The sequence below is a fragment of the Diabrotica undecimpunctata genome, chromosome 5 (assembly GCF_040954645.1).
Source record: "Diabrotica undecimpunctata isolate CICGRU chromosome 5, icDiaUnde3, whole genome shotgun sequence".
Classification (NCBI taxonomy): Eukaryota; Metazoa; Arthropoda; class Insecta; order Coleoptera; family Chrysomelidae; genus Diabrotica; species Diabrotica undecimpunctata.
Genome location: NC_092807.1, coordinates 105,168,724 through 105,195,083, shown reverse-complemented (window position 1 = coordinate 105,195,083; position 26,360 = coordinate 105,168,724). Strand labels below are relative to the sequence as shown.

The following is a 26,360-nucleotide window of genomic DNA, read 5'->3' as shown; positions in this document are numbered from 1 at the left end:
CTTAATGCCTTCAATAACTATGAGACGATATTCAATTTTTGTCCTTTTCCCATTAGTCTTTTCATCTGCTGCTATCTTTCTAGATTTGTTTGTATCTCTATCTCTTTTAATGTTAGGTCACATTCTATATATACTCTATGTTGCTTATAGTTTATTAGTTTACCCTTGGCTTTCAGTATTTTCATTTTATCTTCGAATTTTTTACATTCGATAACACACATTGTTTCATTTATCTTTTGTACCCTATTTATTTTTGATTTTACTCCCATTTTTGTTTCTATGAAGTTCTCCAGTTGCTCTGCTTCTATTGTGTCTATTGGTAAGCCTCTCATTATTAGGTTATTTTTCTTCTTTTTTTTCTGACATGCTTCCAAGGCTATTTCTATTTTATCTATTTTTTGTTTCATCGTTGTCATTTCTTTTTTTAGATTTTTGTTTTCTCTTATTATTTCTTTCATTTGCAATTTGTATTCACTATTTTCCTTCCTAATTTGTTTTAGTTCCTCAATCATATTACCCATTGTATTTTTTATCTCTTCCAGGTCCCTGTTTTTCTTTTTATTATCGCTTGCTATTTGTCTCATTAGTTCCATCATTTTGTTCTGGCTGCTGGTTTCATTCGTTGTTGGTTTCGACCTGTCTGGCGTTCTGCTCACTTTTCTGCTCCTGCTAAATATGTCTATCTCCTCTTTGCTTTTTCTTTTACCATATTCATCAACCTTACCATCCGCCATCTTTCTTCTTATTCAAATAATTAAAGTATTTATAAATATAAATATTATAAGTAACGGTTACGGATCTCGACAAGCGCCGCGCCTACCTCTACAGTTAAATCTTGGCAATTATTCTCGATCCTAACCAGTTTCGACTTCTACCACTTGTAACTACAAAATACAATCAATATCAAAACAGCAAATAAATTGTTTTACAGTCCCAAATTTAACCAGCACAAAATCTTCTTTGTTTAACTGTTATATTTTGTTATCGAATTATTATATATCGTTTATCTATCTGTTTTTAATCTGTATTTTTCTATTATTTTTATCCTTACCTACCCCCAATGAAACTCCTGACTTAAGCAACGTGGTCTTGGTTAAGTATTGGAGAAAAAGAAGTTTTTGATTATCTACTTTTGTCAGCTTTCGCCACAATCCGACTGTTATACCAAAACTCACCCAGGCCTCTTGCTAAACTGCTCGCTGACGACAGCTTCGTCCTCCATGCTAACTGTTTGTAATGGTGGAATAAAACCTCCTTATTTTAAATAAATAATTAGCCAATATAGATTCAAATATTTATTTTATTATTTTAATTTTATTTTATATAGTTTCTAAATACAACTTTGGTATTACAATAGGCACTTTATGCTCAAATTAAAAAAGCTTAAGATTGATAAACAATAAATAACTATGGGGTAAAAATATATATAATCTACAATATATACATATATAGAAGGGTGTTATATAACAAGAAAAACTATATATAAATAAAAGAACCGAAGAATAATTTTGACTTGATTCTTACAATCATTTCCCATATACAAATCAACTATAGAGCCAGAAAAACGCAATCAGAGTAGTCTGTACAATAGAAATGTCGTATGTTGAGATTTTAGTCATTTACACAGACAAATATATACATAATCTAATTTTTTATGTATTATATTCACAACACAAATAATTAATCTCTATATTGACAATTATAGCAACGAATATGGTATATGGGTTGATAGACTAAAAATGTCTAATGGCTAATTTAAGACTAAATTGGCGTTATTTAAATGTAAATTGCACAACCTACTTTAATTCCCATTTTTTCTCGATGGCTCGGTACATTAATTTGAAAATTAATCCATATTTACAAAAAAATCAGTCTATATTACACAAAAGTCCTTTCTGCAAGCGTCAAAGAATATTTTCCGTATCAGCCCAATGTACTCTTCTATTTTCTAGATTGCTACTTCCAAAACCAAAGTTTTTGTGTAGTTCTTCCATCGATTGCCTCGTACATTCGTGTTGGTAGTATCTTTTATATCTTCTGACTAGAACTATGGAACCAATGACGAAGAATATCTGGATGATTATCCATAAAATTATTAAAGCTATCACCAAAGAGTAGTCTAGACACACTTCATTTGTAGCATAATCTGCGAAAAAAAGAACAATTATATACACGGTGGTCCAACTAAAAGGTTCACCTGAAATATTTTCTGTTTTTTTTTCCGGGAAACTAAGGTACTTCCATATTGTTTTCAAGAGGGATATTTGAAATTAATCGTCCCGCAATCTAAAAGATGCCCTTTTTGGAAGAAATTTCAAGTTGTTTAAAGGCCTTTATATTATATATATATATATATATATATATATATATATATATATATATATATATATATATATATATAATGTAAAGGTAAGACAAAATTTATTTTTTAGAAAAATATTTTATCCAAATATGGTAAACGTCACGTCACTTTCCTCTACATGGCTTAAAGAGAGTAGTCCAAGTTCTCAGAAGTGAATTTGATTTAGTCAATAAACTAATTTCAAACGTTAAAACAGTATTTTTGAAAGGTTTACGTGTGTAAATTTATAAAGAAAAATTACCAGATGTTAGCTTGCCTCAAGAGCCCGTAATTACAAGATGGGGAATATGGATTAAGGCAGCACTTTTCTACAAAAATTTTGGTGCCAAAAAAGACTTTGTGTTAGATATTCAAACTAAATCAGTGTGTAACTGAAAGTCAAGAACTTTCAAGTAACGTACAAATGGCTAAGGAACTTATGTTCATAAAAGTGTAAGTTTTTTACCAGATCTAATAAAATCATTAGAACAAAGGAATTTAAAATTTCGGTTAATCTTGTTAACACTTTTTCTGCTGAGTGTCAAATCAAACTCAGAAATAAATTAGAAAATGTGTGATGAAACGATGAAAAAAAAAAAAAAAAAAATGAGGACTTCGATTGTTTGAGGAAAGTTGTACGATATTATTATTATTAGTAGTAGAGTTTACACACTGTCTCCTGTTTACGCTGTCGAATTGACCCGAGTTACGTTTTTAATGTTGAGTGATCAATAATGAACGAAAAAATACAATCTTTATTTTTCGAAGAATAACAAGGAAATCGATCGAGCTAGCCGTGTAAGGGCCCAATACCATATTATACCTTCCCCCAACTTTTTTTAGGCCTTCTTCTCTTTTTTCTTTTTCTTAGTGACCATTTCAAAATCTGTTTTGGTAGTCTTTCCTCGTTCATGCGTTGTACGTGTTCGTACCAAATTAGTTTAATTTTTATATCGTCTAATAATGAGTGTATTACATCCATTATCTCTCAAATTCTTTCGTTTGTTACCTTTTCTGTTCTCGATCTTTCTGCTGATCTTCTCCAGAAATCCATCTCTGTAGCTGTAGTTATCTTGTCTGTTTTATCTTTAATCTGCCTTACTTCACTTCCATATGCTTGGCAATGAAGTTATAGATTCTTTTTTATTTTATTTTGAAATGTTTTGGTCTTAAATGATACTATTAAGCTTCTGCCAAGTAAATTTTAAGAGTTGGCGGCAGACCAACTCTTAAAATTGGAACTCCTTGTTCAAGTCCTTTATTTACTGCAAAGTCTTGAGACCATCTCTCTTTTATTTTTACTTTGGCAGTGGTTCCTTCTTATAGTCGTTTAACAGCTTTTATTATACCATTGTTTACTTATTTTCTTTGTTTTCCATGATTTGTTTAATGGTACGCTATTATAGGCATTTAGGCAGCGGTTTCCACGGGTCGTGAGCCGTGGATATCCAATAATACGTGGACTGTGATTCAACACAGAAAAGAACATAAAACTAGATACGGAAAAAACGATGAATACAAAGCGTTATCTCGAAAGAAATCAGAAAACAGTGCCGCAAAGACAAAGCTGATTACATCTCTCAAATATGCAGAGAGATAGAGGAACATGGCTGTCGAAATGAACTGAGGGATTTATTTCAAAAGATCAAACTCCTTACCAGAGAATTTAAATCTCAAACGTAGTCTGTAATAGATAAAGAAGGTAATCTAAAGACCGATACTGACGAAATGTTGGAAACACGGCGAAACTACTCTGGCGAACTATATAAAAATAATGAGATACCAGCAGAAAATCAGTGGCCCTCTGACTACTCTAGAGAACCTACTGTCTTACTCGCTGAAGTCAAAGATGCAACTAAATCGCTAAAGAGAAATAATCCCCCGGCATTGATTCAATACCAGGTGAAATACTACAGTTACTAGGTAACAAAGGAACACATACCATCCATTCTATCTGTGTAGCTGTTTGGAATTCAGGAAAGTGGTCATCTGATTGGTGTACCTCAATTTATATCCCGCTAAACAAAAAGGAACTACTACCAGATGTGAAAACTACCGCACACTGTCACTAATAACACATGCTAGTAAAATCTTGTTACATATCATCAAAAACAGATTAAAAACCTATCTACATTACCAAATACCTCAGGGGTTTATAAAGGGTCCTCAGGAACAAGCGGGGTTTGTACACGGAAACAAATCTTGAACCTGAGACAACTCATTGAAAAGTCTAGAGAATTTCAAGTACCTATGATTATATGCTTCGTTGACTACCAAAAGGCATTTGATTGTGTAAGCTGGATAAATCTGTGGTCCATTTTAATAGACATGGGTACACCAATATACCTGGTGACACTTATTAAAAATCTATACCAGTCCAATATAGAAACAGTAAGACTAGATCAGTTCTTAAACCAATTCAAGACCGAGAGAGGTGGTGAACATATCATAAGGATGGCTTAGATGGATGGGCCGGTGGAGTAACAGTGGCTGGTAGGAAAATCTCCAATTTAAGATTTGTTGATGACACTACACTTATAGCAGCAAATGAGCAAGAAATGTTCAATCTCCTGCGAAGAATTGAGTATGAAAGCAATCAAGTTGGTCTGAAAATCAATAAAACTAAGACAAAAATATTGGTGGTCGACAGATTCCACAATATTCAACTTACTAACATATTACAGGAACACTAGATGGTAACTGTGAAGCAGAAGTTCAGAGACGTATTGGTATGGTAAAAAATGCGATGAGTCGTCTAACTAAAGTTTAGAAAGACAGATCTATCTCTCAAACTTGGTGAATGCCCTTGTATTTCTCAATATTTCTATACGGGGCAGAGACTTGGTCCCTTCGCGTGCGCGAGCGCCAAAAAATTGATACCTTTAAGATGTGGTGCTGGAGAAGAATGCTGTGCATACCTTGGACAGCACATAGGACAAACGTTTCATTTTTAAACCAACTAGAGATTAAAAAAAGACTGTCCAAAATATGTCGGCAACGTAATCTGAAATTTTTCGGTCACGTGGTTCGCAGAGGTGACGATAGTTTGGAGAAATTAATTGTTTCTGAAAACGTTCCGGGGAGAAGATCAAGAGAACGATCGCTAACTAGATGGTCCGACCAAATTAAGAATTCAGCTGGAAACTCATTCTGCGAAGCTCTCAGAGCAGCTGAAGATAGAGACCAATGGAGAAAAATTGTTAGGAATATTGGAAGAAATCACGATCCTCAGTAATGGGTAAACGACAAGAGAGAGATAGAGAGAGATCATAGCCCTTTTGCAAATCTACAAATAGTACATATTGTATTCCCTGAATAAAAGTAATCTTTTTTTAAATTATCTGAGTAATACTATACTTAATATAGAGGATCAACCTATTCTGCCTGTTCTTCTGCTTGTGTCGGTAAATTCACTTTCAATTTTATGTTTAACAAACTTTCTATATATTCTATTGAATTTACTAGTAGCAGACAATCCTCGTCATCTTTCGCAGTTTTTTTTGTTGCCTTTTTTTTTATAAATTGCTGGTATACAAGTTTTCCATTCCTTTGGAACTTCCTCGTCATTAATCCACCTTTCGAATAGTTTTTTCATATTACACTATAGTTTATCTGGTGCGTATTTAATTAGTTTAGCTTTTATGAGGCCAGCTGATGAATTGTCAGATTACCATAAAATAACGGAATCAGCACCACAGGGCAGCGTGTTTGGGGTATTCTTTTATCTATTATATACTTTTTATGTCTCTCTAATCGATGACATATTAATAGCAATATTCATAGACAAGAGTGCAATTTTATCCTCAGAAGTTGATCCAACAAGAGACACTGAAAACTTCATAAATATCTCAACGAACTACAACATTGACTAGAGAAATAGAAAATAAAGACCAGTAGAGCGAAAATTTACAGCAAAAAAGAACTAAAATAAAATCGAATAAAAATCAATTGATTTCTATTCGATTCACGATTTAAACACTCGAGCTAAAGTGTTTAAAATCGAATAAAAATACTGCTTCGTAGATTTACAGAAATTAAAAAAATAAAATCGGTATTTATGCATAACATGTATAATAAATTACTACGTTACCATATCCTGCTACTAAAATTTTATTATCCCCTAACACGAGTCTGTCTGATACAAATTTGTTGGATTGTCGTACTATCATAATATACTCCAGGGGCATTTCAAACATAGTATTCGACCTTGGTTGAACCACTGTTCTATTCAACTGTATGACAGTAGTGCCATTTATAGTTTCAATTTGGGTCGTTTCTCGTTTTCGTCGTCCATAGGATATCACATTTCCAGCACAATTCACCTAAAAAGTATAAAGATCTTATTATCTATATTGGATAAATTAATAATGGATGGTTCTTCTCAGTGCCTTTTGGGCACATCGAGAAGACATTTGCCAGGATCGTATTAGACAAATGAGTATTTGTTATGAAATTAAAGTGGTACTAAATAATTGTAAATTTATTTATTTAAATAGTTATTCCAATTTTAACTAAAAAAGGTAGGGAAAAAGTAACCACCCGATGTTCTTTTGCGATAATTTTTTGAATCAAATATTTTCATTCTGCTTGTAAATTTGTTTATTTAATCTATTCAAATTTATTCCATTAAGTCAAAAAAATGATATCGGCGAAGTGGCCGCCACCAGAGTTTTGATATCTTGCCAGAACTTCGGGTAACAGGTTCTTCCATTCCTGATGAATATCCTTCTTAAGGGCTCAAGGGTCTGAAAATTGTTGATGTAAACCCGCGGCTTCAAAAAATCCCATACAAATAAGTCTGGAACGATTAAATCAGGTGATCTAGCCGGCCAGTGCAAATCAACACAAGAGATTAAGCGACCCGAAAATGCTTCCTTCAGAATATCGGTTGTGGATCGAGAGGTGTGTGCCGTGGCACCAACCACCACCAATTGAGGAAGAAAAATTCGGCAATCACGGTTCCAGAGTAGTCGTTTAGTCTGCGGCGTACTCCAAGAACAATAACTTGATGACTCCTCCAGCCCAAAGAGCAAACAGCACACCACGCAGTAACTTTTAGCGAATGTAATGGCTTGTCGTGGGTGATACACGGATTTTTGGTGCCCCAAAAACGATCATTTTGTTTATTCACGTAACCATTAAGACGGAAATGAGCCTCATCGCTCATGATAATTTTCGAAGAAAAATCGTCCTCCTTTTTGTTTAGATTCAGGATCGCTCGAGCAAAGGTTGAACACGTTTGGCAGTCAACCGCTAATAGCTGATCCACTGTCTGCACGTTTTAAGGGAACATTTTCAAATCTTTTACCAAAAGTCTGCGTAGAGACTTCCGGCTAATTGCGTGGCACGTCGTCTTATCCATATTCCGAACTCCTTTTAGACATCTTGTTCAACAGCGGCGATATTCTCAGCAGATCAACTGCTCTGGGACCTACCAGTCTTGGAAGCATCTTGTGTTGTCTGAGCTTCTTTAAGGCGAGTAGTCAAACGCCGCAGTGTTTGTCCAATTGGTGTACCAACACTACCGAATTGAAAAAAAAAATGGAAACAATTATTCCGCGTTCTTGCGGAGTAAACTGATTTATGGCTTGTCGATTTGTATTTAAAATAGAGTTTACATTTAACGCCATTTGAAAAAGTTATAGCGTTTTTCCAATAGGGTGATTACTTTTGCCCCATCTAGTACAGGGAATGTCAATAATAATGTTCGATATTATATAAAACCCCAGAAAGAAGCTTTCGTTTTTGGAAGTATTGCCAAACGTCAGGATATGGTTAGTTATGAATTAATATCAAAATCATCGCATTCTATATTTCTGAATGACTTTAAAACTATTTGGCATTGAGTAGTTTTATTTATTTAAAACTTTTGTAATTAGATAAAATACCAAGTGTTGTAATATAATATGGTTGAATCCCGGTTTTTGTACAATTCGGACAATCCGTTTAAGAGATAATATTTGTTTCAAGACTCCACTCTGTATACAAAAAAAATGGTACAGTAGGCGGTACAGTAGACTAGCGCGTAGCTTCAAACCATGTTTTCTGTATTTTTAAAATTTAAATAATATTTTTAAAATTAAATAAAATAATTTTATTTATTTATTGATTATTTGTATTTTAAACAAATTATATTATATTAAAATATTTCAATAAATTATTATGATCGCTCCTAAATTAATAATAAAACAAACAAATATCATTTGATAATAAATTTAATTATTATATAAACCAAATTAGATGTTTAAAAATAATAATTGCATTTGTGTATCATAAAAATTTAAACAGATGATTCAATATTGTTATTAATTGGATGACATTTATGACTTTTCTATTTTGACAATCGTTATACATCTAATCTTTTATTGACAGATATTCTTTTAATGTATTTTGTTAGTTATTTTTCATGCAGTTTTTAATTTAAATCTGCTTAGAATGAATATATATTATGACTAGAAACGAATTGATCGAGAGTAGTAAATTGATGTGAAGAAACACTATTTCGTGACGCTACCCGTGATGCCTTCTCTTCAAAATGCGAAGAACAAGTGTCATGGACACGATAGGCTCGAAAATAAATAATATATATATATATATATATATATATATATATATATATATATATATATATATATATATATTAATACATACAATATATCAATACATACAACAAAAATGTATATCTCAACTTTCAATGTAAGATCTTTGTCTAAAGACGAGAAACTATGAATTAGAGGACAAAGTTCAACACCTGCAATGGGACTATCGGAGGTAAAAAGAAAAGGTGAAAGCTGCATCTTGCTAAAGTCCGGAAACATATTGTATTTTAAAGGTAAAGAAAACGAAAGTTTGGATGGAGTTGGTTTTCTGATTTCGAAAAAATACGCTCATAAAATTGAGACATCTACACACACAGACGAAGAAATGGAAGAATTCTATGAACACTTCACAGAGTCCATGACGTATCGAAACACTACCTACACGATTATAATGGGCGATTTTAATGCGAAAATGGGAAAAAACCAAAAGAAAACGAAAACTGTATTGGAGAATTTGGACATGGAGTAAGAAATGAAAGAAATGAAAAAGATTAACTATCTAGAAAACAACAAATTATTTGCCATGAACTCTTTCTTCAAGAAAAAACCACATAGGAAATGGACGTGGATGTAGCCAGATGGGAACACTAAAAATGAAATTGACTACATTCTAACAAACAAAAAGAACATTTTTGAAGACGTCACAGTAATAAACTCAATCTTTACTGGTAATTATCACAGAATGATACGGGCTAAAATAAGTATTAAACACAAAAAAGATCGAAGACAACATGTGCACTCTAAGAAAAAAGTCCACTCAGAAAAATTAAAGGAGAATAAAGAACAAAACAAAACAAATTAAGAACAGCTGAAGAACTAAAGCTAACAGACCTAAATCTAGATCAACTAAACAAAGCCATCACTGAAGAACTTCTAAAGACTAGCTTAGAAGTAGCACCAGTAAAATCAGACAAAAAATCAAAACTAAGTGCCATATCTTTAGACATGCTACAACAAGGGAGAAGCCTACTACAAGAAAATAAAAGAAATATAACTGAATACAAAACCCTTAATACAGAAATAAGAAGACATATAAAACAAGATCTCAAACGACATCAAGAAAAACGAATCGAAAAGATTATAGAAGAAAACAGAAACTTAAGATCTATCAAGTCCCACCTAGGAAGAAATAAAATCATAGAGATGGAAAATAAACAAGGTGTAATAGAAAAAAGCAGAACCCAAATATCTAAGATAACAAGGGAATATTATAGTGACCTCTACAGCTCTAAAAACAGTCCACCTGATACAACTCAACAAAACCTGAAAAAGAAAATAATGAATGTAAACTCTGAAATATTACCCCCCATAACCGGAGAAGAAATAGAAAAAGCAATTAGAGATATGAAAAGAAATAAGGCTCCGGGAGACGATGAATTCTAATTGCAATGTTAAAGGAAGGGGGGGGGGAATAGATAAAAGACTACCTAAAGATACTTTTCAATAAATGGTTGTTTGAAGAACAAATACCGCAAGAATACGCAAATACAATTCTGATATAAAAGAAAGGAAATAGATCAAAATTAGCTAACTATAGACCAATATCTCTCTTGTCACAAATCTATAAAACTTTCACTAAGATGTCACAACTAGACCAAACAACAAATTTGATGCATACCAACCAGTTGAACAGGCAGGATTTAGAAAGAGGTGCAGCACAACCGACCACTTTCACACCCTTAAGTTTGTTGACTATGAAAAAGCGTTTGACAGCATAGAACTATGGGCAGTAGAAGAAGCGCTAGTTAATTTTTGAATAGATTCACGGTACAGAATGTTAATCCACAATATATATCAAAACGCCACTATGAGAATTCAGCTAGACAGAGATTTGCAAACTCCATTAATTAGAATTTGTAGAGGTGTCAGACAAGGGGATACAATCTCACCCAAACTATTTACTCTGGCGTTGGAAGACATTTTTAAATCTATAGACTGGGACAATAAAGGGATTTGTATAAACGGGAAATATTTAAATTATCTAAGATTTGCCGATGATGTAATCCTGATAGCAACAACTATGGAACAACTACGAATAATGATTTCAGACCTAGAAAAAACATCTCTTGAGAAAGGACTAAAAATGAATCTAAAGAAAACTAAAATAATGACTAATACAGAAGACAGATCTGTAATTACTATAGGTGGAACAAACATAGAACACATTCAAGATTATATTTACTTAGGACAAGCTATCAGAGCAGACAAAAGTAACCAGACTAAAGAAATATCCAGAAAAACAAGAATTATCACTTACCGCTGGGCATTCTTCAACGCAAAACTGAATAATGACGCTAAATCTCACGATCGGCGAATCCGCAAACTTAAATGCTTGGAAATTGGCGGTAAGTGCCACTTTGTCTTCTGTTCTAACTTTGGTTAGTGCTGGGAATATACTGAGATCAGTTGGACATCCCCTATCGTCCAGTAAAAATATCGACTCTTCCGTTTTTTCGGTCATCGCTATTAGATGGCTAGCGTATATGTCCAGATCTAAAAATATGTTGTAATTTACTCGATATTACTATTTATTATTTATATTTTAATATTGTCGCTGATTAGATACTGTTTGCTTACTTCCTGGTTTGTTTAAAATAACCTCCAGCTGAAGATATTGGCCTATCTGTGAATCACTCACTTCACCACCAGTATTTGGATCTACAATTTTCATAATTACGTCTGGCACAGTTGAATTTTGTCCTGGAATAATAATAACGCTTCCTCGGTTTGGTAATATCCTGAAACCGAACAGATTACAGCAGTCAAACACCAATAATTCACAAGTTTCATACCCCTTAATAGGTGCGCCTTAAAAAAAATCTAAATAGGTTAACAATCTTTGAAAATATAATTATATTAGTATTGTATCAATCGTGATTGATTCGTTCATTTTGATTCAATCACTTCAACGTATTGAACGACCGAATCCCGCTAGTTCATAACGATCCGATCGTGCGGTCACGAAAATCGATTGATCGACCGCCGACGGCGCCGATCAAATCAAAACAAAATCCCACAGCTACTGTCATTACTTTCGATCCTAGGTCGTTCCTAACTTGCGACGAAGACCGATATATGCTATGCGGCTGAATGCGTTCGTTTGAATGATTGAAAAATACTAAATATTGAATTAATAATTGCATACAAGGAACTGTGTGCACTACTTCCGGAAGTAATGGAATTGGAAAGTATTCTACCGGGCCCCAGCGATTGCTTTCGCTCGTTAATAGTTAGTAGGCAGTTAAAATCGTAAAATATCTATTTGCACGCGTTTTAAACAAAGCTAGAGCGAGACTAAATTTTTAAATATAAAAAAATATTTATATTTGGATGCAGCACATATTTCCATATAAATTTATAATTATTTTTGAGTTACTCTAAAGAACCTAAAAACAAAAACCTAATTAATTCTAGCTTCTCGAATAATTTCTTAAGAATTTGTCCGCACTTAAATGTTAAAAAATAAAGATATATTTAGGTGAAAATAAACGTGATATTCCAATAATTTAGGTGAAGATGAATACACACATGAAATACCGTAAGCAATGTTCTCGGTTTTCATTCGATTCAGCTAAATCAATCGATTACTCGTTATTTCTTTTAAACGGCAACAAAACGTATTACAACGAACGAACAATTGAAATGATTCGATCGTATTCGGAGTCGGTCACTGATTGATTCGGTCCTCGTAAAATAAACGAATGACACAACACTAAAATATATACAACAGATAAGATTTCTCCAAAAACAAATTATTTAGAGTCTACTAGTATAATTTAAATATTAAATATACCCTTAGAAAGTCACATTTAAAATTTTTTATTCCCCAGTGATCTGAATGATTTCGCAATAGGTCTTGAATGTATAGTGAATATTACAAGAGGATCTGTAGAAATTCAGAAGTATTATAATAATATAATCTATTAGAAATCTTTGAAGAACTTAAAAAACAGCATAAAATATGTCAACAATCTTTCGCGAAGATCAGAAGCAAAATAGAATGTGTCAAAGCTATTGGTAGAACTTCAGAAGCAGTAGGTATGTAATGAGTGAGAAGACTTTGGAGGATTTCAGAATAGTCTTAAATATTTCTGGTCAGTCTAGGAATATTTAAGAAATCTGAATAATATCACGAATGCTTTATGGTATGTTTTTTCTTTTTAATGGTATGTCTACTGTTAATTTTCTATATAATGTTCTAGAAATCTTTGGAAAACACCAAAAGCAATATAAAATAGTTCAGAACTTTTTGTACAAATTCAAAAGCAGTACTAAGTCAGAAGTTTTTGGAGGATTTTCGAATAAACTTATGACCAGTTCACGAATACATAAGGAATATGAAGGAGATCAGGAATGCTTTACACGGCGTTTTTTCTTTCTCTAAAGAGTGTCTGTTTTTTATATAATGTGTCAAAACTCTTTGGAGGACATCAGAGGTAATATAGAATGTGTTAGAACTTTTTTTGTACAACTTTAGAAGCGGTATATAATGAGTGGGCAGTCTTTGGAGGATTTCCGAATAGTTTTAAATATTTCTGGTTAGCTCAGGGATATTTAAGTAATCTAAAGAATACCAGAAATTCTTTATGGTGTGTTTTCTTTTCTCCCCAAAGATTGCATATTTTCTACATAATGTGCCAGAAATATTTGAAAGACACCAGAAGATAAAAGAAGTGTTGAAAAAAAAAATAGTTTGCCTAAAGACTAAGAGAATGGTTGCAGTTTAAAACAACTCCTCAGAGCAGTTACTTCAATAATTAGAATGGCTACGATAATTGCCAACATTTGTAACGGAGATGGCACTTAAAAAAGAAACATTCTATTCTTACCTCTTTTGAATGTTTCCTTCTTCTTTACATCCTTTTTAATTCACTCATTTCTTTTTCTCCTTTAATTTTTAAGTCTGTTCGTTACTACTTTCCTTCTACATAAATTCCTTTGTTTCTTTCTTCTCGTCTATGACTATTTGTTCCTGTACTATTGATTTTTTTAAACCATATTTCCACAAACACTTTTTTCTCTCTTTGCTTTAGCCTTCTCTCCTTACCTCTTTTTATTATTTGCACCTTGTTTACTTCTTTCCTTCCTAGCTTATTTCGTAATTACTTTCTTTTCTGCATTTTTACGTCCGTTCGTTACTACTTTTTCCATTCCCAATCTCACATTATTTTCTCCTTGTATCTCTTACGACTATTCGTCCCTAATGCCCTCTTCCTGTTTCTCTTCTCTTTTTTAAATTTCTACTCATTGTTGTTGTCCTTCTTTCTCATCCTGGTTCTTAATCCTATGCTTTATCGATCTATCCATTCTCTTCTTATATCCCTATCATCTCTTTACATCCTTTTATTTTAGTTCCCCTTGCTCCTAACTGTTCTTCCTCTTCTCTATCGCTATTTTCCTCTTCCCACATTTGTTTATGCTATAATTACCTAGTACTTAAAAGTGTAAATGAGTAAATTTATAACTTACGGTGAAACTTGAACACCAGTGCCAACGACAACTTTTGTTTCGTTTCCAAATATGCAGCCTACTCTTATCAGCCTGTCATTTTGTGTTTGAATTAATGAATTGTACTGAATCAACAGATTTCCTGAAAGAAGAGTCCTAAAAATGAAAAAGACATGATTTTCTCGTATTCTTTATTAAGCATCTTAACGTTTTGGCTTTAAGATCAAAAGCCATTTTCAAAAAACATCTCGTTTACTTTATGTATTTATTTTTTCTCTCTTTTAATATAGCTAAAACGTACCTGTTGATTGGACCATCGGCTTTAATAATCCCACACTGCCCAGTTAGTAAAGGAATTTGTAAAGAAATTGTTTGGTAAATACCTTTACCAGATACTGCACATATGTTATTGTCAGAGTAACCTTCCATGTACATTTTACCTCTGAAATTTATTTCAGGTTTATATGAAACTGTCATGTAGGTTTCTGAGCAGGAAACTGAAACTAATAAAAAAAGGATTAGTATCTTCGGCAAGGAGTATTTTCGAATATGCGCCATCATTAAATTTATACGAATTAAATCAAAGCGTCCAAGTCAAATGTATGTCTTTGATTATTACTGATTAATTTATAATTAAATTAACAACGTATTATGTAGATACCCTTGCATTAGTTATTTTGAAAATTTATTTTACCGTATTCTATCGTGGAGGGACAAACACGATAATTTCATGATTTTATTTTCCTAAAATATACCTACTATTTAAACAAGTTGCTTTCTCATAGTACACGGCTCCTTGTCTCGTTCTCAATGAGTTTGGTCCATAAATTTTGGAGTCTTCGCTGTGGAGGTAGCATTGATTATTATCTACAATTGTGAAAGCTCGACAGTTAAATGGATGGAACTCGTCACACATCTTTTGGCAGTCTTCTTTATCTTTTTTTTGAAAGACGATGTCAACGTGTGCCAGCGTCATATTTTCATATTCTTCGTAAGCACAAAATTCGTTCTCTAAAAAAAAAACACAAAATAAAAATACGTATATAGGTTTAAATGTTTTGATTTCAAAAAATAAGTGTTAATTAATCATTTGAAAAGTTAATCTTCTTTACCACAAGAAATTTTCAAATTTTTTTTCTATAATCGGTACATTTCCGATCACGAGATACAATTTGCATGGCAAGTTTTAGGGATAGGAAATAGGAAATGAAGCTGAAATGTAGTTGACTATTAAAAGAAATGTGATGAGAGGGCCAAAATACTCATTATTGCAACTTATTATGCAAGGCAAAATTCGAGGAAAGCGAAATGTGGGAAGACGAAGAATATTGTAGCGTAAGAACTTGAGGGAGTGGTGTAAATGCAGTAGTGCAGAAATATTTAGGGCGGCAGTCAATAGGGTCCGCATGGTCATGATGATTTACAATAAGTCTAGAGTTTGGAGTACCGCAAGGAGTGGTCCTGTCGCCCCTACTATATACAATACACCTTGCCGATGTTCTAAGAACACCTGGAACACTACTCAGCCTTTATGCAGACGTAACAGCGATTGCGGCTAAATATAGGAACAAAGAAAAAAAGAAATATTCAAAAAGAGAAGGGAGTACCCAGAATAACAGCTGAGAGTGCAAAACAATCCCATCGGATAGAAAAAAGACGATAAATACTTAGAAGTCACAATGGACCAAGGACTAACATTTAATCAGCACGTAGATACAACAATACAGAAAGCAGCAATATCTAGAGCTGTAATAAGAGAACTTGCAGGTAGAAAAAGTAAACTACGCACAAAAAAAATCAGATTTATAAACAGTATTATACTGTTTATATTGACATACGCATCTCCTGCATGGGGACATATTTGTAATACACGCAGAAAGACGATACAAGCGGTCGATAACAACAGCCTATATGAAACGTTAAATGTACCCAGATACGTCGCTTAACGCTTGTTGTTCAGAGAACTACAGCAAGTAAGGGTGATCAAGACGATGGTCGAAAAAGCCAGAGTTAAGTTCGCTAAGCTAGAAAACCACCCAAACCTGATACTGTAAGAAAGAATAAGGTTTGATCCGTTCCATCGATGGAAACACAAACGACCAAAGCAACAATTCCTGGTTAATATATATATATATATATATATATATATATATATATATATATATATATATATATATATATATATATATATATATATATATATATATATATATATATATATATATATACTAGGTAAGTTTGTAGCTCTATTAAAGAAGAGAAGTCATGGCACTGTGTTAAATTAAAGCATTAATGATGCATTATTTTTCAGATATCCTTCAAAAAAAATTATAAAAAACACAAAAACGGCTTCAGTCACCAAAAAAATTAAAAAATACTAACAAAAAGGCGAAAGTCACCCAAAAAAATTAACAAAACCCCAAAACCCGGACACGAAGGGCCCATATCCTCGAGCACCGAACCGCCGAACTGGGCATAGCCTGGAGCTGAAACGCGAGGCCCGACCAGCAATTTCACTTCGAAGATACGTCACTGGAGAAAGAAGGAAAAGAGGGCCTCACGCTAGCCTGCATTCATTGGGTTAGGATATCGTGTTTGAAGTTCTTGTAAGCAGGACTCCCACACTTTGAGTATTTGGCTGATAAAGAGCCCCTATCACCTATCAGAGTACAAAAGTAAAACGGATGGTTTGGAGCGTTGGAGCGCGGTGGAGTGCTTTCTGATTACACGAATTAATCCACCTCGCCCCAATGAATGTTAACATCCGAATGTTATTAACACCCAGTCTCTCAGGCTGCTCATTCTGGACGCTTTTGAAATGTGGGTATACCGCCGCATATTGAGAATATCCTGGATTGATCATCAAAGGATAGATTGCTTAAACAAATACAACAGAGATATTTGCAGTATTTTGGACACATTACTAGAAGAACAGGTACGATGGCAAAACTGATAGTCGAGGGTAGAGTTAAAGGAAAGAGATCTAGAGGAAGATCTCCAACCAGTTGGGTAGATCAAACAAAAATAATGATTAACCAAGGGTTACATGAAGCCGAACAACTAGCCCAGGACAGAGAAGGATGGATAGAAATCGTGCAAAAACTGTAAAGGCCTGATGGTGTCACCACATCCCAAAAGGGATTAGGACTGAGGAGGAGGATTATAGCAAAGCTCTGAGGATGACTTTGCAAGCCGTAATCGCTCAGCTAGGAAATAAATATTTTACACACTTTTGAAATACTTCTTTTCAATTAATTCATTTGTTGTAAGTGTGTACAAAACACATCAGTCTTTTTCAACTAGTAAGTTAAGTTCTCAATTTGGTTTGTAATTTTTGTGCTCACTTTTAAAAAACTGTTTCTCCTCTAATTTATCTTGCATTTTTGTACTTCTCTTTACAGTGCTAGACTAAAAAAAATAGTAGAGATTGAAATCTTTCTATCTCAACCCCTGTTTTACTACAAATTCATCTAGTCTACGTCTGTTCCAAATATCTTTAATTTTCTCTCTCTTTTAACGCCATATGAACTAACTCGATATGATATCGATTCCTAGTACTGCTTTATACATTTACTATTTTTATTCTATTATAAGCTTGCTGGAAATCTCCTCTGGCATGCGTTTATTTTCACACATTTTTTTTTCGGCATACATTAGTCTCTGCAGTAACTCCTGTCCTATTTTTATTCTTCCTGCTACTATTTCTGTATTTATAGGACTTTTTATTCTACATTTCTTATGTCATTTATTTTTTTTACTCTAAAAATTATTGATGCAACTAGAGGTATCCTTTTATAGTTGTTTGTACTCTTGATGAATGCCACTTTAAAAAAAAATATCCGCATAGATAAGTAACCAATAATTTCCAGGAATTATTCTAATTCAAGATATTTTATATCCTTTCTCAGTTTCTTTATTGAATAATTAATTGGAAACTAAATCTACTCGCTATAATTATTTCCCAGAATTTTTGCGGTTGGTAATAAATAAAAAATATAATACTAACTTACAGTATTAACACCCCTACGCACCTGTAAATACCATACTTACTATTTTAATTGGTAACAATTATCAATGATATTAAAATTATAATATAAGAGTAAGTTTTGAGACCGACAAAAACTTAAATATTTACCTTTGACAACGAATCTCTTGTTCTTAAAGTGACGTATCTATATAATGCCTGACTAGTCAACAATGAATTCATATGATATAAATCAATCGTCAAAATAATAATTAATAAAAAACAAACAAATTTATTGCAAATGTTTCTAATAAATTGTGCTTCAGAACCATTGATTAGTTTAGCATATTTATATTTAAATTAGTAACTGTGATGAGTCCTGTTACTTATAGCATTTGATTGTTCTTTGATGTAATTTTAGGTTTAAGCTATGGTTACCGAAGCATAATTTTATTTTTAGAAACGTCGTTCGAGCTGCTTCAATTTTGCATTTGATCTCTTTACGTATGTCTAGTTTGTTTATAATGAAGCATCCGAGATATTTAAAGTGAGAGACTCTCTCAACGTTTTGTTGATCTCTCTGTAGGAAAGCATTGCGGTAAAGTTGGCGACTAAATATCATAAATTAATTTATTAGATTTCTCTAACGTAATATGGGAACCATAAATGAAAGCTTGGTGTTCAAGCTACCATTATGTAATTCACATTTCTTTAAAATAAAATTATGATGATGTTTAAGTGAATTACCAGGATATTTAAAAGCAATTATAAAGTTTTAGTTTACAGTTTATTATCATTACAGTAACAATTGTATTTTGCATATTCGTTTATTGTTGAACTTGAATCAATTCCAAGCCTGTACAAACGTCAAGCATAGCATAAATCTTACAGTAAGTCACACCATCGGTATTTACTGGTACAACAGCCTATTTTTGATAACGACGTTATTTCTAATACCAGGCTCTATTGTTAGTAACTGTGATGTTATAGCTATAAAATTTGGAACTGCTTGTCTTAAACCAATATACCTGTACTGTGTAGCCTTTCAAAATATATTTGCGATATCTAAAAGAACAATACTTACTATTTATGTCCACGGGTGCACATTGGTTTTCAAAATATTCATCTACATAACTAGACACCCTAAAGGAGCTCGGCAGCTGGTGCCTGTCGGCATTACTTAGTGTACAAATTCCTCTAAAATCAGTTTGTCTCGTATTAGGTCCATATCGATAGCCAGTGACACCTAAAAATCATAAATTATCAATACTTTTATTAACTGAATGAAATATTTATATTTGATATAAAACGATAGTCTGATTAAGTAATTATTCAATTTTGGACAATTTTTGGCCAATCTGAAAGAATTTTGGTCAATATTTAGACACTTCGAAATACAAAAACAGTTTCCAAGTTAATGATGAATATTAGCGATATTTTAGACTTAATACAATATTAGATCCGTTTCGGAATGTTTTGGATAATTTGGAGTGATTTTCGGTAACTTGGACAATTACATATTAAATAGTACCTCAATTACGCGTGAATAATATCGATATCTGTAAAATCAATACAACATTGGACAATTCTTTAAAAATATTTGATTATTTGGGGCAAAATCAACACTGGAGAGTTTTCAGAAAAGTTTGAATAATTTGAGACAGCTTTGACCAATTTTAGATAATATATATATATATATATATATATATATATATATATATATATATATATATATATATATATATATAGAAATGTAGCCATAAGCTCCCTTACTATTAAGAATCAGCAGATTCCGATATCCGACGTTATAAATAGGAAGAAATCAATATTTTTATTATTATTGTAATTATTATGTTTCAATAGTCAACTTTAAATCATTAAATGTAGTAGTTTGTAGAATTTCTCAAAAATTGTAACTTATTTTCGAAATAAAGATTTTTTTTGGGAATATCGACGTTGAAGAAACATTTCTGGCGCTGCGAACCACAGGATATTTCATACAGAAACATAGTCGTTTCCTGGTCTACATTAGTTTAATGAAATCCTGAAGAACCTGGTAAAAGAGAAAAATGTATTGGAAATCAAACACGATCATCCTTGCGTAAGTTTTTCCTTTCTTTACCATTGTTTATGAGCATTTATTATTTTAATTGAATTCTTAAACATTTACATTGAATTTATTATTTATTGTTTATTGAATTTATATTATTTATAACATTTTACTTCAACGAATTTTTATATATACTTGCATTTATATTTTTGCATATATTTTATGAGTACATTGAATGATATTTCCCAAAATAGTATCGAAAATTTAAGTTTACTATTCGACAATTTAAATTTAAAAAATAAAAAGAAATCTACAAACCTCTAAATCTAAACCTGCATCTAAATTACGTTCCAAAATGCCGATGACCAATAGCGATATTGCTAGCCTTTGCTCAACTCTGCCCGAATTCTCTTCTGGAGACAACCTCTCCACCTTCATCAAAGCAGTAGATAATTTAATAGTTTTCTTAGGCACCCAAGATTTAAATCCGTCCCAAGAATTTATCTTAAATTCCCATATCGTATCTCGAATTAAAGGAGAACCTAGAAATTTCTTAAACTATTCTAATAAAACCAATTGGACAGAAATTCGTCCAGCGTTATTAACTAAATACGGAGACAGACGTTCCGAAGACATATTAGTAACACAACTATCCACTACCGTCCAAAAACATAGTGAATCCTACGACAATTATCATCAGAGAATAACTACAAATCTGAACGATTTACTCCAACACATCACCCTAAACGATAATCCCGCGACAGTCACTTTTAAAACTCCATACTTCAAAAACATTGCCCTCAAAACTTTCTGTACCGGAATCAACGAGCCTTATTGCGAATACTTATCGCATTTTGAATTAAATTCCCTAGAAGAAGCCCTTCAAAAGTGTATTGCCTACGATAACCACAAAAATCAACAACAATACATGAACTTCCTTAAGAGCCAACAAAACAAAAAGGCCCCACTCAAAAATAAACCCTATCAATCTTCGAATAATCAAAGATCCACAAACTTCCAACCCACACACTCAAACTTCCAACCCACATACTCAAACTTCCAACCCACGCATTCGAATTATGTGAGACCTTCAACTCACAACACAGAGACCAATTTTAACTTTACTCCACAACAGAACTATAATTTTCCTCAGAGACAAAATTTCAGTTCTCACGAACAAAATCAATCCTTCCAACGAAACAATGTTCCGAAAAACAACCAACAAAGACTAAATAAATATAAAGCTCCTCGACCCCAACCAAATTTTGCTACTCCAATGAGCGGTGTTCAAACTACCACAACCAGAAACCATCAGCCCATGACAATTACAACTAATAGAAGCCACAATTTTCACATAGACTCAAATGATACCCAATATTTCGAAAATGATTTCGAAAATTACGAATCCGAACAAGAGCCCGATTTGCATGATGAAAATCATCAGGATTTTCAAGCCATCCCGTTAGACGATCATCCACCCCCTGTATAAACCTACATAATATTGAAAGTTCCCCTGGGTTACCTTGCTTCATTACACCCAAAACACATCTACGCGTTTTAATCGATACCGGCGGTTCCCATTCAATTTTAAATCCGCGAGCTCTCAAACTATTTGATAAAAATCATATTTATCGAAAACCTTTTTCGCTAACGTCAATGAAAATTACTTCCAAGCACGACTTAAATATTAAGACGCCACTATTCCTAGAATATGGAATTCCACAAACATTCGACGTAAAAATTGCCGATTTTAGTCAATTCTTTGACCTCCTCCTTGGAACTTACGATCTGAAAAGATTCCACGCCACAATTAGCTACGCAACTCATACTTTAACCTTTGAGAATCCTCACGTTAGCATTCCATTTGAAACTTTATACCAAAAAATTCCAGTAAGCGTTCATAATGGCGAAGTTTTATTGCGCGAAAGACACTTTCAAGGTATCAAAATTCCCCATTCTATTCACGTTGCAAAAAACGGCTTTCTAGACACTTTCGACTTACCTATGCCTATGAAATTTAATAAGAGAATTGAAGTTGAGAACTTTTGTAATTATAATATAGCAAAAATTCCAACGACGCATTTTAACGAAAACAAAATCCGTACTTCGCACTTAAATAACGAAGAAAAATATAAAATTATAAGTCTTTGCAAAAAATTTAAAGACGTATTTTACGACGAAAATAAAAATTTAACTTTCACGTCAGCTGTTAGACACGAAATTAAAACTAAGGATGAAAATCCAATTTATGTAAAGGGATTTCGGCATCCCAAAGCAATGCAGGAAGAAATAAAAAAACAAATAAATAATTTATTAGATAATAAGATAATTCGACCGTCAATTTCACCGTACTCAGCTCCAGTTTGGATAGTACCAAAAAAAGCTGATGCCTCAGGTCAGAAAAAATTTAGATTAGTAATTGATTATAGGAAGCTCAATGATCATACTGAAAGTGATCGCTACCCACTTCCTCAGATAGATGAGATACTGGATAACTTAGGAAAAGCCAGTTATTTCACAACATTAGATTTAGCTCAAGGTTACCATCAGATTGAAGTTCATCCGGATTCTATTCGGAAAACAGCCTTTTCAGTTCCGCATGGTCACTTTGAATTTTTACGTATGCCCTTTGGTTTAAAGAATAGCCCAGCAACATTCGAAAGGTTAATGGACAATATTCTTAGGCCCTTTATTCATAAGTTTTGCTTCGTCTACATGGACGATGTTATTATTTTTTCCAAGTCACTGCAAGAACACTTAGTTCATATTGCGACTATTTTTGACACTTTTAGAAAAAATAATTTAAAAATTCAGTTAGACAAATCTGAGTTTCTCACGAAAGAAGTTTCTTTCTTAGGTCACGTAGTGACAACCGAAGGAATCAAACCTAACCCAGCAAAAATCGAAGCCATACAAAAATATCCTCTACCAAAAACAGTAAAAGAAATTAAATCATTTCTTGGTTTAATCGGTTACTACCGAAGATTCATACCCAACTTTGCAAAAATAACGTCCCCATTTTCGAGATGTACTCGAAAAGGAGCAACTATCGACCCCACAAATCCAAATTATTTAGAATGTTTTGCAAAATGCAAACAATTGTTAACTAATTCTCCAGTCTTACAATATCCAGACTTCGAAAAGCCTTTTGTACTGACTACAGACGCCTCTAATATAGCTATAGGATCAGTATTATCTCAAAATAATCACCCTATTGCCTACTATTCTCGAACTCTAAATTCCGCAGAACGAAACTACTCCACTATTGAAAAAGAACTTTTAGCCATACTAGATTCTTGTAAACACTTCCGTATGTATTTATACAACCAAAAATTCACTGTAGAAACAGATCACAATCCTCTCGTATGGATCTACAAAATTAAAGACCCCACTTCTAGATTAGCCCGATGGAGACTTAAACTAGAAGAATATGATTTTGAAGTTAAATATAAAAAAGGCAAAGAGAATCAAGTTGCTGATGCTCTTAGCCGAGTCCAAATAAATGCCCTAAGCTCGAGTTCAGAATGTGCTGAACCCCCGAATTCAGAATGTGCTGAACCACCCGACAATTTCGACATAGACGATTTCCTTGCCGATTTTGACAACTTACAAAACAGTACTAACACACAACATACATCAGTTGAGAACCCTATCACTGGAATAGAGATTTCACCTGAACCAATTAATTTATCCTCAAACCAAATTATTTTTAAACCAGAGTCAAATAATTTTGAAATTAAATACAAAAGAATTTTTAACAAACACCGTTACACTGTCACTTTGACAAATAATTGGAAAACAGAAATAGCAAATACCTTCCAAAATATCCTTAGACCAAATCAAAAATTTGCAATAACAATCCCTCACGAATTTAGACCTTTTATCTGTAACTATTTTAAAGAAAAAATAAATTCCACAGTCAAAGCAATATTTTGCAATATATTACTTCAGGACATAGAAGAAGAAAACCAACAAATAGAATGCATAAAGAAATATCACGTAGAAAATCACAACGGAATAATTGAAACCTACAAACATTTAAAACAAAAATTTTATTGGCCCTCAATGCAGACAACTATTTCTAATTTTATCAATAAATGCGAAATTTGCCTAAAAAATAAATACGAACGACGCCCTCATAAACTTCCCCAATTAGGACCGTTGTTAGGTCAAAAACCTTTTGATATATTACATATCGATCTATTCCACTGCAATAAAAACCTGTATCTCACAATAATAGATTCTTTTTCCAAATACGGTCGATGCTATAAGCTCACCGACAAAACTTCCATTTCCATACTAAATAAATTAAGACACTACTTTTCGCACCACAATTACCCAAAAAAGATTGTATGCGACAGCGGCACCGAATTTAATTCCGCAGTCATTAAAGAATTCCTAAATATCCACAAAATCGAAATACATTTTACAACAGTAAACAATTCTTCCTCAAACTCTCCTGTAGAGCGCTTTCATTCAACTCTTATTGAAAAACTTAGGACCTTACAAGCCCAAAATCCAAATGATTCGTTAGATGACATTCTAACACACGCCATTCTTATTTACAACCAATCAATCCACAGTTCCACAGATTATTCCCCGTTCTCAATTCTGTACGGACCCTATGCAGAAGAAATACATTTCGACTTTGATCTTCCGATATACGAAACATATAATCAAAGACATAAAGAAGAACTCCAACCCTTTATTGCAGAACTATATAATAAACAAAAACAAAAAAGACAACAACTTTTAGATAGACAAAACGAAAATGCCGAAGATATTCCGGAAATAGACCTTACAAAATCCCTATATGTTTCTAAGAAAAAACATAAGTCCAAATTACAAGCCCCTTTCTCCACTATTCATCCAGAAACGCAAGACAAAACAAAAATAATCGGTAAAACAGATAAACAAAATTTAACAAGCACTCACCTTAAATATGTAAAACGAATACGAAAACATGTAGATAAACCTACTCAAGACCCAAATTTTTCACAGGACAATCCTCGCCCTGGTCCATCCACTCAATATTCAGGAGATTCCGAATAATGGTTACTATGCTGAAGAGATAGGCAAATCAAGAGAAATCTCCCACTATCACAGACATTTTCTTCACATTCCACTAGACAAATTATCCGACAGTATTGACGCTAGTCCGACAAGCTATTTCAAAGATCATTTCAAAAATGCACCTCTCTCGCTACTGTACTCCCAATACACCCACATACAAGAACAAACAAAAGACGATCTACACAAGATTACGCGAAAACAGAAACGCGGACTTTTTAATTTTCTAGGTACAGCCATCAAATACGTGACTGGAAATCCAGACGACTCTGACTTAGACTTGTTAAAATCACACATAATCTCTTTAGAAAATAAACAAAACGAAATCATAAAAAAAATTTAATAACCAAATATCTTATGGAAACTCTTTTAACACGAGATTCGATAAACTTTTAGAAAAACTAAATTCTGATAATTCAATTCTCATATCTGCACTCAACAAATTATCAGCTGATTTCGACAGCTATATCATTCTACACAATGAGATAATAAATCTCCAAAATATAAACGAATTTCTAATGAAACTTATAAGAACCATTACTTTATCTGAACTTAATATCTCTAATATAGAATTATTCACTTTAAAGGAAATAATAGACCTTAAAGAGAACCTTCTCAAAATTTATCCCAGAAATTCAATTCCCAATAGTAATGAACACCCTTACGAACTTATAGAGTCAACAAAAACTTTAGTTTGTGTAACTTCAAATACAATGCTCATAATAATTAAAATCCCTATACTCCATGAAATTCCTTATACTACCTATAAAATCTATCCCATTCCAAACAAAGATCATGTTATGATTCTGCCACCTGCAAGCTACTATACAAATAATAAATGGTTCAACACTTGTATAGGACAAGGTGATAACATAGTTTGTTCCAACT

At 32.9% G+C, this 26,360-nt stretch overlaps 1 protein-coding gene across 1 annotated transcript in view; it reads right to left on the bottom strand.

Annotated features, from left to right (window-relative positions):
* Positions 1-1,291: 1,291 nt before the first annotated feature.
* The window catches only part of LOC140441613 (uncharacterized), a 65,114-nt gene continuing 40,045 nt past the window's right edge, over positions 1,292-26,360 (bottom strand). Inside the window, exons 4-11 of the mRNA XM_072532453.1 lie at positions 19,437-19,598; positions 15,148-15,399; positions 14,690-14,891; positions 14,410-14,544; positions 11,518-11,678; positions 11,198-11,433; positions 6,432-6,663; positions 1,292-2,146 (exon numbers count right to left, since the gene is read on the bottom strand). Coding sequence (XP_072388554.1) covers positions 1,905-2,146; positions 6,432-6,663; positions 11,198-11,433; positions 11,518-11,678; positions 14,410-14,544; positions 14,690-14,891; positions 15,148-15,399; positions 19,437-19,598 — 1,622 coding nt within the window. The 3' untranslated portion in view covers positions 1,292-1,904. The remainder of the gene's footprint in view (positions 2,147-6,431; positions 6,664-11,197; positions 11,434-11,517; positions 11,679-14,409; positions 14,545-14,689; positions 14,892-15,147; positions 15,400-19,436; positions 19,599-26,360) is intronic.